This window comes from Miniopterus natalensis, chromosome 7 (genome assembly GCF_054644295.1).
Source record: "Miniopterus natalensis isolate mMinNat1 chromosome 7, mMinNat1.hap1, whole genome shotgun sequence".
NCBI lineage: Eukaryota > Metazoa > Chordata > Mammalia > Chiroptera > Miniopteridae > Miniopterus > Miniopterus natalensis.
Genome location: NC_142087.1, coordinates 47,761,728 through 47,777,245, shown reverse-complemented (window position 1 = coordinate 47,777,245; position 15,518 = coordinate 47,761,728). Strand labels below are relative to the sequence as shown.

Sequence of the window (15,518 nt, the reverse complement as noted above, 5' to 3'; positions counted from 1 at the left end):
AATTGACTATCCAATCAAAGTGAATTCCCTATTCCTATGTTAAATTTTATGGGGATTATTTATAATTTTATCTTACTAAGAACCTTTTATCTATTAGGGACATTAATGCATGATTTTCATATGGTCTCCCCCCTTTGTTGTTTGTTTTGAATCTTTCTTAATAATTTCTTTGCTACTATAACTTGTTTTTATATTGTAAAGTTAATTTTTTTAAATGTTATTATGCATTCTCGTTTTAGAGATGGTGATAAAATCCTTCCCAACTCCAAGATGCTAATCTCCCCAATTTAATGTAGAGGTTTATTTGCATCCAAATTTTTAACTTCTATGGAGTGTTTTGTAGTAAAAGGGAAGTAGGGTATAGATTCACTTAGTTTTCCCTTTGTGGCTAGCCATCTGTCCCAGGTACTGAATTAGTATTCCCATTGATTCATTATCTACAGTTAGTAATTCAGATTTTTTATTCTAGGTTTGTATGCATTTGCTTTTAGATTCTAATTTTGCCCATTAACATATCTGTTAAATTTTTGCACTTGTAGAAACTTTTTAAAATATTGATATATAGTAGAGCAAGACTCCCCAGGAAAATGTAATTCTAACGCTTTTTTTTTCCTGAGACATAAAGAAAGAAGTAAAACTTTTAAACCTTTCACAAAAACAGCATCACATTAGTAGAGATACTTGGTAAAGATAGCACACAATAGACCAGTCTCTAATTAGACTAGTCTCTAATTTATGAATATAAATAAGATCAATACAAAAAATTTTTAAATTTCCCTTCCTGTATGAATTCACTATCTGATGGTGTGGTTAAGACTCAAGGAATAATTTTCAGTCAATTTTGGGGTAAATTCTTCCCCTCCAGATTCTCACCCTTGCACATGAAAGAGCGGTATTCATAACAAAATAGAATTAATTATTATAGAATTGCAAGAATGGTTCAGCATTAAAAATCTATTTATAATCTATTAAATAAATCAAGGGAGAGAAAGGGATTATTTCGACAGGCAGTAAAAAAAGTTGAAAAGGCAGTAAAAAAATTTACATTGTTTTGTGTATTAAATCACCTCTAAATAAGGATATGAAAGATATGTTGGTGCTTCTTTAACTTAATAAAGCATATCCAACAGAAACCAGCTGCCAACATCATTCTTAACAGGAAAATCATAGAAGCATTCCCTTTAAAAAGAAACAATTCAATAGAACACGACACAGCTATTGAAAAGAATGAAATGGACCTCTATGTGCCGTATGAAAAGATTTTGAAGATATGCTTCCAAGAGTAGCTGAGTGATTATATTTGTTTAAAAAGAAAAAAGATAAAATTTCTAGAATACCTACAAAACTGAGAACTCAAGCTTGGGAGAGAAACAGCTGTTTTATATATTCATGTACTTTTAAAGTTTATGAGTGCCTTTTACAATTAAAAAAAACCCAAAAACACACCTCGTGTCAAAATTCCCTATACACATTTAATTTCTTTCTAGATTCTCTTCCGTTCCTTTGATCTATATGACTGCTCTGTTCCAGTAGCACATTTTTAATTACCCTGAATCATAGGTACTGATTTAGCAAAAGAATTTGTGAATGGAATAGAACTGGCTTCAAATATGGGCTCTGTCAATAGACAGAGCAAAGTTACTCAGACTTTATGAAGCTCAATTTTTCTCACTTTCAAATGCTGGTCATTTCTGCCTCGATCTTTTGTATTTGAATTAAATGAGTTAACACCCATAAAACTCCAAGCACGGGGCCTAGCAGATAGTCATGGTGGGCTTTTTGCTACTATATCTACTCTGATTCTATGGAGTTCAACTAACTTAACTTTTGATGTGAAGAGTAGCTTTTATTTTTCTGCTTCTCAGCCCATCTCTGCTGTTTTGGTAGCATGGTGATTGTGTATTTTATCTTCTCACTGGAGATGTAAATCTGTTAAATAGTTTTCTTTTCTAATTCCTTTTTCAGTTGAGGGCACATGCAGTGGATATTAATGGAAATCAAGTGGAGAACCCCATTGACATTGTCATCAATGTTATTGATATGAACGACAACAGACCCGAGTTCTTGCACCAGGTTTGGAACGGGACGGTTCCTGAGGGATCAAAGCCTGGTAAGTTTGAAGATGATAATTGGGAGATTACTCAGGAAATGCGGCAGAATCCAGCACTGCTATATGATCAAGAAAAGGAGATATCATGTGAGCCTTTTAGTGTCATTTTCTTTCATTCCAGTGCTTTTAGGGAGAAAGGAAGGTAACATAGGGAAAAACTGGTTGAAGAGAGAAAATAGAAAAATATCATTCTACTTCCCACTATGATTTTTGCCACCTTTGAAAAAATATACTGGAGTATCTGATTCTATACTATAGAATCTATAGGAGGATCCTTTCATTCTGGTAGAGCCAGGGCAGCTAGAAAGGGAGCACTGGAAGACCAGGGCCGTCTGCTCATGAAGTACAGATGGCACCATGTTAGTCATAGCAGCAACTAAAATGCAGTCGGAGAGCCTAAAAGATACTTGGTGTTCCTGGGACCAGCCAGTGAGGTGAAGCCAAAAGCGGAGAAGGGGCTTGGTGACAGCTGTGATCGCTGCCCTCCGGCGATGCTAAATAATGTACTTTCAGGATGACTAAAGTCTTCTGCACCCCTTGCTTTTAAACTGGTGCCCTGTAATGACCCAGCCTAGAAACAGCAGTTGCCAAAAGCCTCCCACCATTGAGAAGTGACGTTTGATTAAGATTTTAGATTCTTGTACTGAAAACACTGGACTTCAGTCTCAGTAGAATAGCCAGCCCAGAAAGCCCGATTTAATGTGAAAGATGAGTGAACAAGAAAGTACATCAGAATCGAGTTGGTAAAAGGAAATGTTATGCCAACCTTCCTGAGATAATTTGGTGTTTGGAGAGATTTAATTAGCTCTATTACTGGATGTGGGGGTTTTTTTCTAATTTAAAAAAACCTCAACATTTAAAATTGTGCTGATACCTTTGTCATCTATACCAGTTTATGCAGCTCTCTTATGCATAAGCCAGTTTAGAGATATAACCAAATATGCCTTAAACTGGCATTTTTCCCTTGGTCCAAATACACTTGTCTGTATCCTCAGAAAAGAAGTGGAGGTGGGGTTGGGGCAGCTGGGTGGGAGGAGGGGCTGTGCAGGAAGTTCAACCATCTGAGGTTCCTTCTGAGTCACATTTTCAGACTGATCTTCTTTATTTTAAAATACTGTGAAACCAAGGCATGCTGAACATGTCCTTACTAAAACACAAGTCTTATGTTCTAAAGAGACTAAACATTGGGTTTTTTTGCATAGGGACGTTTTTTGCTTTTTAAAAAGTATTTTATTTTCCCCTCTGTTATTTCAAACTTTATTAAAAGTACTGTTTCACAAAAATTGTCAAAAATAAACCATTAGAGATGTATTTATTACGCACTCTACCGTGAATTGCCACAACACTGACCACAAGCGAAAGACTTTCATGATCACGAGAAGTAGAGACATTTCATGAGTGTATTTCCTGCGGTGGTTTTGTAAGTTTGAAAACATCCTTCTAGACAAGGTTTCACAATATCATGATTCTTGAGTTAAATTGTATTGCAACCAATATTTTGGTTCAAGATTCTGAGACATATTATTTTGCTTTAACAATTTGTTCAACAAATGTTTATAGGGAATGTGTTGTGTGCTAGACGCTGCCTTGGCACCGTGGGTGCAGCAGGACAAGCTAGCTCCTGCCCTGCTGGAGCTAAATTCTAGGAGGGAAGCAAAATAGAAGGCAAATAAGCACAAATACACAAAGTTTTGGGGGGGAAATTTATAGCGATGACATATAATCCAAAAGGATGTCTTGTTTAGAGGGTCAAGCTCTGGAAAGCGATTTTAGTAATGTGACCTTAGTTAATTCTGGGGTAAAAAATGTACCGTGTAGAAGGAACAGCAACTGTAAAGGCTCTACAGTAGAACCGAGCTGAGAGTACTCATGAAGGAGGTAAGCCAGAGATGGAAAATTTTATAATCCAGCTTTTATAAATGTCCTATAGAACAAACCAAGTCAAATAGTAATTACTTTTCGCTCTACCAGTAAATTAAAGTTTGTCTAGCTAATATGAACGTATTTTATCCTAGTGCTTTGTAGATTTCCTTTCAAAATATCTAGTAAATGGAAGTCCCTTGAGTTTGTTACAGTGTTTTTTTAATCTCCTAGGAAATAATGAACCACAATGCCAAACCCCTATGCAATGTACCAAAACAGTAACGCATGGAATGATTCCTTATGACCTGAGTAAATGGAGTGTTCATCATTTATGCACATAGCTTACTTTCCGAAAGTGACTTAGGCACTGGGGAGAATCACTCTCAGCATGTCATTTCCGATGTTATTGCATAACAGATGAAAATATGGCAGAGGGAAGGAGTCAGTGGCCATAATATATGTTGCTAATGGCATCTGGATTGCTTATTATTTGTATTCTCTATAAATGAAGGCCTGAAGTGATCCTTTCTTAGAATCGTGTAGCGAATTTTTCTTCAAAGTTATGGAAAAATTAAGTCTTTATAAATGTATAAGTGTTTTATAATTTTCCTTTCAAGTAACTATGCCATGTTTTATATTTTTTAAAGTGAGTACTGTTCTTATCAATAGTGTTTTTAATCAAGTCTAAGTGATTAAATGTTTCTTTTGAAAAAGTGGAATTGAGATTGAACAAAGAGGTAAATATACCTTCTATTTAGGAGACCCTGGAATAAAAGGCGACCATTCATTTTTCATGTATACTGTGTCTAGGAACATATGTGATGACGGTCACTGCTATTGATGCTGATGATCCAAATACCCAGAATGGGATGTTGAGGTACAGAATCGTGTCCCAGGCTCCAAGCACCCCTTCGCCCAACATGTTTACCATCAACAATGAGACTGGTGATATTATCACTGTGGCAGCTGGACTTGATAGAGAAGTAAGCCAACCAAAAACTGTCTTTGAATGTGTTTTTAATATTGAAGGTGCACGGTTATCACACAATTTATCTCCATGTAATAATATACCCACAATATTACTTATTGTTAATTTCCACTAACAAAGCTATTGTACCATTTTCTACACAACTTCAAATTGGTTAAATGATATATGTAATACAAGATAAATTATTGTTAGTCTGACATTGTTAGTCTACGTAATATTTAGTATGTTAATTGACTAAGTTAGTTAGATACCTCTGGTACCTAATTTTTAAAATTGTTGGCATTTTCTCAGTTTGGTCTTATAGTCAGTTTTTATGAGGAATTAAACTAAAAACCATGCCCAAATAATATGTGTATAAATTTAAGTAATTATTAACTCGTATTTCAAGAGGCAACAAATAATGCGTACGTGATTAGATTTTCTTGTAGCCTCTGTGGAAAGCCTGGTTTAGTACAACAGAGATTGTGTCCTCTCTTAGCACTTGCCCCTTAATTCTAAGATTAATTTATTTAACAGGCTTGAACACTAATAACTGCATTAATTCCACTGACCAGCCTTTCAGATTATAAATGGAGAGAAACACTCTTCTGCACAGTATTTTGTTGAAAAGGCATAAAATTGAATGGTATTGAAATATTATATAGTATCACAATCTGAGAGGGAATGGGTATTTCTGCTAATTCCAGATGGCCATCTCACTGTAACAGACCCCAATGCAGCAGGTTCTACACATCCCCCTGGTTTAGGTCATGTGATTCCTTCCACCAAGAACATCTTGCATCTTTTTGAGCTATTTCTTTAAGCTCCAATTTAAGACCTACTCACATTCTTTTCTGAACTCTCCAACCCTGATGAATCTTTGACACTTTTTCTCTGTTCTGTTCCTGCTGTTTTCTTAAGAAATTCTCAAGGTCATTATTGACCATCAGTAGTCATTGCAGGAGTGAATGAATTATCAAAGTCCCAATTTATAAGGATTCATGTTTTGTAGATTTCTGACCGAGCCAGCTCTTATAGTAATGAGACCTTAAAGTATGTACATCAGAAGGAAACATAATACCTACCATAATAAGTGTCATTGACAAGGATTTTAGGAGTTAGCTTTTATGACACTTTATTTGCTTTGGTAGCATTCACTTGAACTGGATTGAAGAAAACATGACTATTGCAATTAACCATGTATGTAAGATAGTGCTAGAAGCACTTTAATAAAGTAATATAAGCCAATTATGATTACTTTATTCAAAACTGAGCTCAGAGCCTTACTTAAGAGTTAAATGTATGGTTTTATTTCTCTGTACCTATTAACTTCCAGGTGTCGATGATTCTTTTCTTTTTTTAGGGATGTTTTGTGTCAGAGACTGTTGAAATTTACTTTTTTGCAATAGTACTTTTAGTTTAGTGATATTCAGAACATGGATGTCTTTTCCCTTTTTTTCATTACTATATGAAACACTGTTCTTAAACGCCAATGAACTGAGCATGACTGCCATATTTTATATGAGAATATGGTATATTTTTTAAAATTCTCTCTTGAGAGCCAGATTGCTCACATACTAAGTATGTGTAACTCATCTCCTAATCTTAGTATTTTTCTTTTATTCACACTTCCATTGTGAGGTACAAAAATGGAGCTTCATCTTGTTCCCATACAGTAATTCCTATCACATTTAGCCTGGCTATTTTATGACAAGAAAGAGGCATAGAGAATTAAAATTAGTTTTACTAAAGCAGACCTACCATATTTAAAAATCAGAGACACTGTTTGTAGTTTAGAGAATGAAAATCAGACCAGATCGTAATAGTGGGTAAGTGTACCTTGCGGCGGACAGAAGCAGCTATGTTCATCACCCCCAACGAAATGAATGTGGGAACGGATTTGAAGCTGTAGCATCATGGATCACACCGTACGAGAAATAACTTCTTGGCAGTAAAATTATTAAACACAACAATGAGTTAGTAGGGAAAGTAATGGAAAACCTTCATTTTCCAAAAGCCATTTAACAAAGAAAAAATGTATCTATCTCAGATGGTTTATGGTAATTCTGCCTGAAGCTGGGAATAAATTACTGCTCTTCAGGCCTCGTGCAGGCTGAGAGTCTTTTATTTCCATTAGAATTCAGTTTTCGTTTTGTTAAAAGTAATTTCAGTTATCATTGTCCCAGGATATATGACACCTTTAAGTGATTGAACTTCTAATCATCGAAATACTAAGATTCAGCATTTTATTTTATTTTAATCTCCAGATTTTTTTTTTCAGTTTCCTCTTTTGAAATTTATTTTTATTGTTGAGGGTATTACAGATGTCCCTCATTTTCTGCCTCCTTTGCCCCCCTCTGCCTGGCTCCCGCCCCACGCCAGGCCTTCACCACACTATTGTCTGTGTCCATGGACTAAAGGAATTAACTCTTCAGGTTTTTCCAGACCACCACATATCCCAGTGTTCAATTTTTTTTTTTTTTTTTAATCTCCACCTGACTTCTTGTGGCATTACTTGCTGCTGCCTACTTCTGGCATTTTCTTCTTTTCTCTACCCTTTTGTCTTTATTTTTATCTCCTGGCTACTGATTAATCCCCCTGTGCCTCACTGGGCTTGAATTCTGCCTCTGCCTGTTACAGGCTACTTGACCTTGGATGTATTAACCTGAAACCTCAGCTCCCACATCTGTAAGTGGGGATAGTAATCTGACCTACCTCATGGGATAGTTGTCAGGGTTATGCAACACAAAGCAGAGAGCACTCAGTGCAGTGCCCCATAAGCATTGTTCTCCCCACTGCCATCTTAAATCCGGCCTCAGCATCTACTGGGTGTGAGTACTGTTACTCCACATCATAATGTTTCTCATGGCCAAGAAAGAATTATACTTCCTCTTTTCCACTCCTAATAATCCTTTTACATGTGCCCTCAACACTGTGTTCTATCCTGAAGGAATGTTCTGTTTTCTGTTGGCTCAGTCTTCCCTTGCCTACAGGCTCCTCCCTACAAACCCCACAGTTTCCTTTATAATCTACAGACATGCTGAATCTCCCTTATGATAAAATGACACTCCACACCCCGTAGGATGAAGTCAGGAATGCCACTCTTTTTTTTTTTTTTTTAATATGTTTTTGTTGATTTTTAGGGAGAGAGGAAGGGTGAGGGATAGAAAGAGAGAAACATGGATGAGAAACATCGATCAGCTGCCTCTTGCACACCCCCTACTTGGGATCGAGCCCTCCACTCAGGCATCTGCCCTAACTGGGAATTGAATCGGTGGCCTCTCGGTCCATGGGTTGACGCTCAACCTCTGAGCCACACCAGCTGGGCTTGTAATGCCACTCTTTATTGTGACCTTGGTCCCGAAGCTTCAGCCTACCTACCCTCTTAGAATTTCTTGCCTCTTGCATATGAGAAAATGATTGATGCCCAACCACTCATACAACCACATGCAATTCCTTCTACAGAACTAAAGTTTTATGTTCTGTTCCCATTGTTCCCTCTGCCTGTAGATTCCTTTCCTCTCTCTCTAGCAAGCTAGTCCTTGCTCCCCCTTCTGGGCACCCACAGTAGTATGTTCATACCTCTAGAAATACAATGACTCTGTGACATAGACATTACATCTGCATTCTTCCTCTCAATATTCAAGGTAGCCAATGTGTTCCTCATTTTGTCACCCTGAACAGGAGCCCTGAAGAAATGTTCATGTTGTGAGATTTTCTTTTTTTCAACACCAGACTCCTCAAAGGACAGCTCATGCTCACTGCTCAACTCCTACTCCTTCCTCATCTCCTTGAAATCTGACTTTCCACCTACTTACCCCCTCCAAGATGCACACATACCACACATCTCTTATGACTTTCTTGGAAGGCACTGACAGAGTAGGGTGATTAATGGTACAGACTCTGGACTCAGAGAGACCTGGATTCAGATGTTGTCTCTGCTACTTTTGTCCAGGCATCAGTGGGCAAGTCTTCTTGCCTCCCCAAGCCTTGGTTTTCTTATCTGTAAAATGCAGATTTAAAATTTCACCTGCCTTATAGATTATAGTGAAGACTAAATTAGATAATATATAGTGCTTAGCTCTGTGCCTGGCAAATAGTTAGTGCTCAATCTCAAATGCTAATTATTTTTTTATTATTATTATTAAGGCCCTTCGAACAATATGGACATATAGTTAGCGTTCAAAAACACTTTAGACTGTGAACTTGGAAAGGTAGGTAGTACTATCAGCTCCATGTCACAAATGAGGGAACTGGGGCCTTAGCATTTGAGAATTTGAACAAGTTTACAAATCCTGTACTTCTCTTGTAAGTTCTCATAACATTATTACTTAAATGTTTATCCCCTAATCCGGTGCATTCAAAAGCAAAACTATTATCTCCCTAAATCTGTGATTCCTGATGAATTTCCGGTTTCACATGAACAATGCCACCTTCTCTTCTGCCTCCAAGATAATGGTCTATTTGCCTTTAGCATACACTGCCATCAATCTACTTCGATATTTAGTCATCAAGTTCTTCTCACTTTACCCCCAATATGTCCCTGGCATGCATTCCTCCATCAGGCTTTGAGGACTGGCTCAGATGCCCCATTAAAGGTTTCTTGAATCACTTCTTCCTACTCTCACTACAGTTGCATTGTATATTTGGTTCCATCACTAATGACAGCAAGGCCACGTTTGGTTTTGTTCATTAATTTATTCAAATAAATATTGCATTGCCTGACATCGTGTAGGCATTTATTAAGTGTTTGTCAAATGAATGACTGAATATTCTCACCTCTTCATTCACTCATGTCACTGTAGTTCAGTGTTTCAAAAGTGTGGTACACGAGTATAGTCATTTTCAGTGATATACACAGGGAAGCCTCTAGAGAAAGCCAGAGACCATAAGTCTTTTAGATGCTACTCCATCAAGTAGAGACTGCCAGGGTACAAGGATTGTATTGTGTTTCTTTTTATAGTTATATATTTGGCAAGTGATGCTAGTTTTCCATTTATGATACTTTTACAATAAATTAAGTTTTTTTAAAAAAGAGAGTAACATCAAGATGAGTATTAAGTGAGTCATGACATAGAAATATGAGTGGCAGAAATGGGAAGATGGTATATGAGTCACTGTGGCTTGGGAAACAGTGAACTAGTTTATGCCCACAGTATATGTTTTAATGAATAAATGATAGCCATGTAAATAAAAAGATGGTTTTTCCCAGATTTGAAGTGATTTTTATAATGTAATACAAGGCCCAAGGTTTCTCATCTATTCATCCATCCAACCACAAATTCAAAAGCAAAAGATCAACAAATTACAAGTGTTGGTAAGGATATGAAGAAAAGGGAAACCTTTTGCACTTTTGGTGGAAATGGAAACTGGTACAGCCACTATAAAAACCAATACGTAATAGAACTACCATATGACCTGGAAATCCCACTTCTGGGTATTTATCTGAGGAAGTTCAAAACACTAATTTGAAAAGATATATGAATCTCTGTGTTCATTATAGCATTATTTACAATAGCCAAGATATGGAAGCAACCTAAGTTTCCATCAATAGATGAATGGATAAAGAAGACGTGTTATATACAGGTTTATGTTTGTGAGTATGAGAGAAACAGAGTTTATTGAACTGTTATTTATTATTGTATTATTTTCCATATGAACAACTGTAACCCTACTTTTGCCCCATCCTGTATATATATAATGAAATAGTACTCAATCATAAAAAAGAATTAAACCTTGCCATTTGTGATCAAATCAATGGACCTCAAGGCTATTATGCTAAGTAAAATAAGTCAGACAGAGAAAGACAAATACTGTATGATTTCATTTATATGTGAACCCTAAACCAAACAAAAACAGAACAAATGAACAAATAAAACAAAAGAGAAACAGACTCATAGATACAGAGAACAAAGTGATGGTTGCCAGAGGGGAAGTGGGTAGGGAGATGGGCAAAAAATGTGAAAAGGATTAAGAAATATAAACTTCCAGCTATAAAATAAATAAATCTCAGGGATGTAATGTACAGCATAGGTAATACAGTCAATAATATTGTAGTAACTTTGTATGGTGACACATGCTCACTAAACTTACTGTGATGAGCACTTTGTAAAGTATATAAATGTCAAATCACTATGTCGTACACCTGATATAATATTGTATATCAACTGTACTTTAATTTGAAAAAATAATTTAAAAAAGCATTTGTCACTTGGCTTGCTCTATGGGGCATTATGTGTATGCCAATGACATAAACATTGACAAAACAAGCGCCCTGGGAAGGAGTGTGTGTATGTGTGTATGTAGCAGGAGACGACAGACATATGGACTGCTAAGAGCCATATAAACTAAAAATAATGATAAGAGGTGTGTCCTGAGTAGGCAAATAGCTCTGCCTCAAGGACTTTCAGACATCATCTCTGAGGTGACTTCTAAGCTTCGTGTTTGTCAAGCTCAGAACGAAAGAAAGGGTATTCTAGGCCCAGGTTTCTTATCCTTGGCACTGTTGACACTTGGATCAGATGAATCTTTGTTAGGGCCTGTCCTGTGCACCATAGGATGTTTAGCAGCATCTCTAGCCTTTCTACTCATTAGATGTCAGTAGCACCTTTTAGTTTTGACAAGCAAAAATGTCCCAGGATGTCCCCTGGGTGGGGCGTGTGGGGGACAAAATCACCCTGGTTGAGACCACCCGTTTAGGCAAGAGAAATGACAAATGCAATGGAGTAGAATCACGATAAGCATTTGAAAATAAATACAGAAAGCTCAAGGTGTGGGGTAATTGGATGAAAGGTGATAGCCTTGGTCAGGTAGGTAAAGAGAAGGAAGGATTGTCAGCAAGCTGATGAGTTTATCCCTCCTAGGACAGGAAGTGAGGAAATGTTTTTAAGCAAAGTCCCCTTGATCAGATGTGGGATGATGAGTGTGGGAAGTCAAATCCTATGGAATCTAAATGCCAGTCATATAGAACCAGATGCCCAGTAACTAAATTAGGCAAGAAGCTCTAAGCAGCTTGGTTGTCTAAAACATGCACTGTGGTGTCTTCCTTACTGAGCATTTCACCAACCAGGCATTTGAAAATGGAGATTAATTGTTTCCCAAGTCATTTCTTTATTTGAAGAGACACTGTATTTTCGAAATAACAGTGTTCTTTTGTAACTTAAAGATTTCGAGACTAGCTTGAAGCAATAGGAAATTTCAGGTCTTAGCTACTGATCCCAATATATCAGCTACATGGGTAATCGCATATAATACACTTACATAATTTTAAAGATCTTTGTAGAGTAGACATTAACAAAGAACTGTGTCTCCATATAGTATCTGTGTGGGGTTTTAATCTTTTTTTGGGTAAGTAAAAGCTCCATTAAAAAAAAAAAATTAAGACTGTTCATCTGTTTCTGCAAACAGCAGCTAACAGAATTTCAATAAAAAATTTGTATTTTCATTATTTTCAGTTGGGAGGCTGAACTGAGTGTCCTACAAAATTCTCTCACTAACCACGAGAGTATTACGCTGAAATGACACTCTTGATTGGGAAAGGAAATTATTGAGAAATATCGTAGCTTATATAAGCATTATGGTGAGGTTTATGGGTTAAGAAAACTTAAAATGGCTCGACCAGCACTATTCCTTTGTTTCTTTTTTTTCCTCCAATTTTAAAAAGTGTGATTTTTCTTTTTTAAGAAGACAAAAAAGGAAAACTGAAATAAATAACTGCTGGAGATTGACATTTAGGTAGACAGAGACTTAGGGTCGAATGTGTGAGGTTTGGCTTTCCCTCCCACTCTTTTCTTTTTCCTTGCCCTTCCCACTAACAACTGAATCAGAAGCTGCAATTTGTGTCTGTTCTGTCCAAACCCCAGAAATCCCCTAAGTGTGGCCATTCATAATGTTAGTTATATTTAGAAGCAGGGAAAACTGCACTTTGCAGTGACAGTTTAGTTTTGTTTGAAGAAGTGAGTTTTGTTGTTCAGAATGTTTTAACATTTATGAAAACAGTCTTTATTTTCTATGTGCTCCAATTTCCACAGAGATTTCCAACGATTTTAGATACTCGTTTTGGTTAGGTTTTCCTAATATAAATTTGTCAGCTGGTGCTATAGACCTCTCAGACAATCTCAACATTTTCTCTTAGGGAGAATACAGACTAATTTGTCTCTCTTCTAAAAAATTCCATTTGGAATTTGAAAGCATCCATGCCTATTTAATCATAATTGTCTGCATGTATATCCCTTGTAGGTCTCTGGACACAATGAGTGGTATGCCCAAAGAGTAATATGTTGAGTATACAAATATTAAATACTACTATGTTCCAGGACTAATAACATGAACATAAACCCTTTAATTAGGTTTTGGCTTATTTAAGAATGTATTTTTCCATATAATTGTGAATAATATGTACAAATTGGAATCAGGAGAAAATACTTCATCAACTGTGTTATAATAAAAAGAACATATATAAGAATATATGCCAACAAACATATGTAAACATATGTAATGACTGTGAATTTACATTGAATCAATTTGCTAACTAAAATGAGATACCACTTTTGACTCTTCAGACTGGCAAAAATTAAAGATGGATAATACCCTATTTTGGCAAGGGGGCTGAGGAGTAGGCTTTCAACACAGTTGGTGAGGGTAATTTTTTAGAGGGCAGTTTGTAAGTATATGTCAGATTTGTTGATGTGCCTGCTTTTTGACTCAGCAATCCTACCTAAAAAAAAAAAAACACGAAAGAATATATAAAAGGAAAACATACATACTTTGTGAATTATATATGCTTTCTTCTCCCTCTCCAGAGTCTTTATTGTCTTTAGTCCCCTAAACTGGGTAGAAATTAACATGTGATAAAATAAATGAAATCAGTGGACCTTAATGCTTGATCACATGCACTTGGGTGTTGAGAAATTCAGAAAAGGAAAGGTAGAAACCAGCTGGAAGTTTCCGCTTAGCTGTGAATTTCACACATCTGCCCTGCGTTTCTTGCCACGAGTAGAGGTGAAAATACATAGTGAAAGCTCTCCAGACAAAGACCAGGCCTGCGCTTTGCAAGTTAAAGTCAGCTCCCCTCGGGAAATTTCAAGTGGTGTTAATCAGAATGAAAGATGCTGTGCTCTTTGTGTGTAATAAAGAGCCATTTGCAGAACAACTGTTATGTCTTCTTGAGGAATTAGTTTTATTTATGTTATCTTTGTGTCTTTTTAGAAAGTGCAACAGTATACTTTAATCATTCAAGCTACAGACACGGAAGGCAGCCCCACATACGGCCTCTCGAACACGGCCACGGCTGTCATCACGGTGACAGATGTCAATGACAATCCTCCGGAGTTTACTGCCATGACGGTAAGTACAGACTGTCACTCATAGAACGTTAGGTCCGTGGTCCATTCCTGGGAAGTTTTGTCATGAATGATAAATGTGTTAAATTGAGGTGGAACTTGCTTAACCTAATTGTAGAATGGCTACTGACTCAGACACTTTCTGTCACTTGAACCAGGGTTTCAAATGAGGCACCAAAGTAACTTTTTTTCTCTTAGTCACCACGTCCGCTGATAAAGCTGTTAAAATATGCTGCTTGGAAGAAATGCTCCCCCAAAACTTTGTGCTGTTATAACAAAATACGTACAAATATTTTTAGGTACATGAATTACATGACTGATTTTTACTACTTCATCAGCATATGATTATCTCTTGTGGAAAATTGTTTCCCTCAGACAGATTCTTTCCCTCCCACCTCCCATTAATCACCCCAATACTCAAAATGGATGCTCATTTTCATATTAATGAAACTGTGACATAATTTGGCAAAAAATTGACTGCCAGGAAATGTTACACTATTTTTAAAGTCGAACATAAATGCTGTGATTACCTGCGTTATGATCTCCATGTTTAGTGGGGAGAATAAAGATTTAATGGGCCAGTAAATTCAGGGTGGTGTGGTCATCGAGACACACTGTCCTTGGTCCATGTCCCTCCTCTGACCGAGCTTTTTTCTTTTTTGTAGTTCTACGGTGAAGTCCCTGAAAACAGGGTGGATGTCATAGTGGCCAATCTAACTGTGACCGATAAGGACCAGCCCCACACGCCGTCCTGGAATGCAGTGTACAGGATCAGCGGTGGGGACCCTACGGGGCGCTTTGCCATTCAGACCGACCCGAACAGCAACGATGGCTTAGTCACCGTGGTGAAGGTAAGTGCACCCTGTGCCATCGATCTGACGGCCACTCTGCGGCGACCAGTATGTGCTCCCTACCCCCTTGGTTTATTATTCAGTCTTAAGACTTTTCTCTTTCAGACATCTCTAAATCTGAAGCTAATGTATTTTGAGGAGTCACATTTGTTACCTTGTAGTTTATGTCGAGGGCAACATGGATATTCTCACATGATCCCTGGAATTTTTATTGTTTTACAATTAGTTTGGATGGCGTTCACAATCTGAGGACAGGGCAGCCCTCCACTGTGTCACCCGTCGGTGTAGGTGTGTGGGTGATACGTCACATCCTGAAGTTTGGATCATCAGTGGGTTGCTATGAGGAATGCTGCCCCACACCTACTATTTTTATGTCTACAGGTTGC

General features: G+C 37.2%; 1 protein-coding gene across 1 annotated transcript in view; it reads left to right on the top strand.

The window, feature by feature from the left end:
• Positions 1–15,518, top strand: part of CDH2 (cadherin 2) — a 207,880-nt gene that overhangs the window by 153,268 nt on the left and 39,094 nt on the right. The window contains exons 6-9 of the mRNA XM_087819025.1: positions 1,966–2,110; positions 4,784–4,956; positions 14,148–14,285; positions 14,947–15,132. Of these exons, the coding sequence (XP_087675151.1) occupies positions 1,966–2,110; positions 4,784–4,956; positions 14,148–14,285; positions 14,947–15,132 (642 nt within the window). The remainder of the gene's footprint in view (positions 1–1,965; positions 2,111–4,783; positions 4,957–14,147; positions 14,286–14,946; positions 15,133–15,518) is intronic.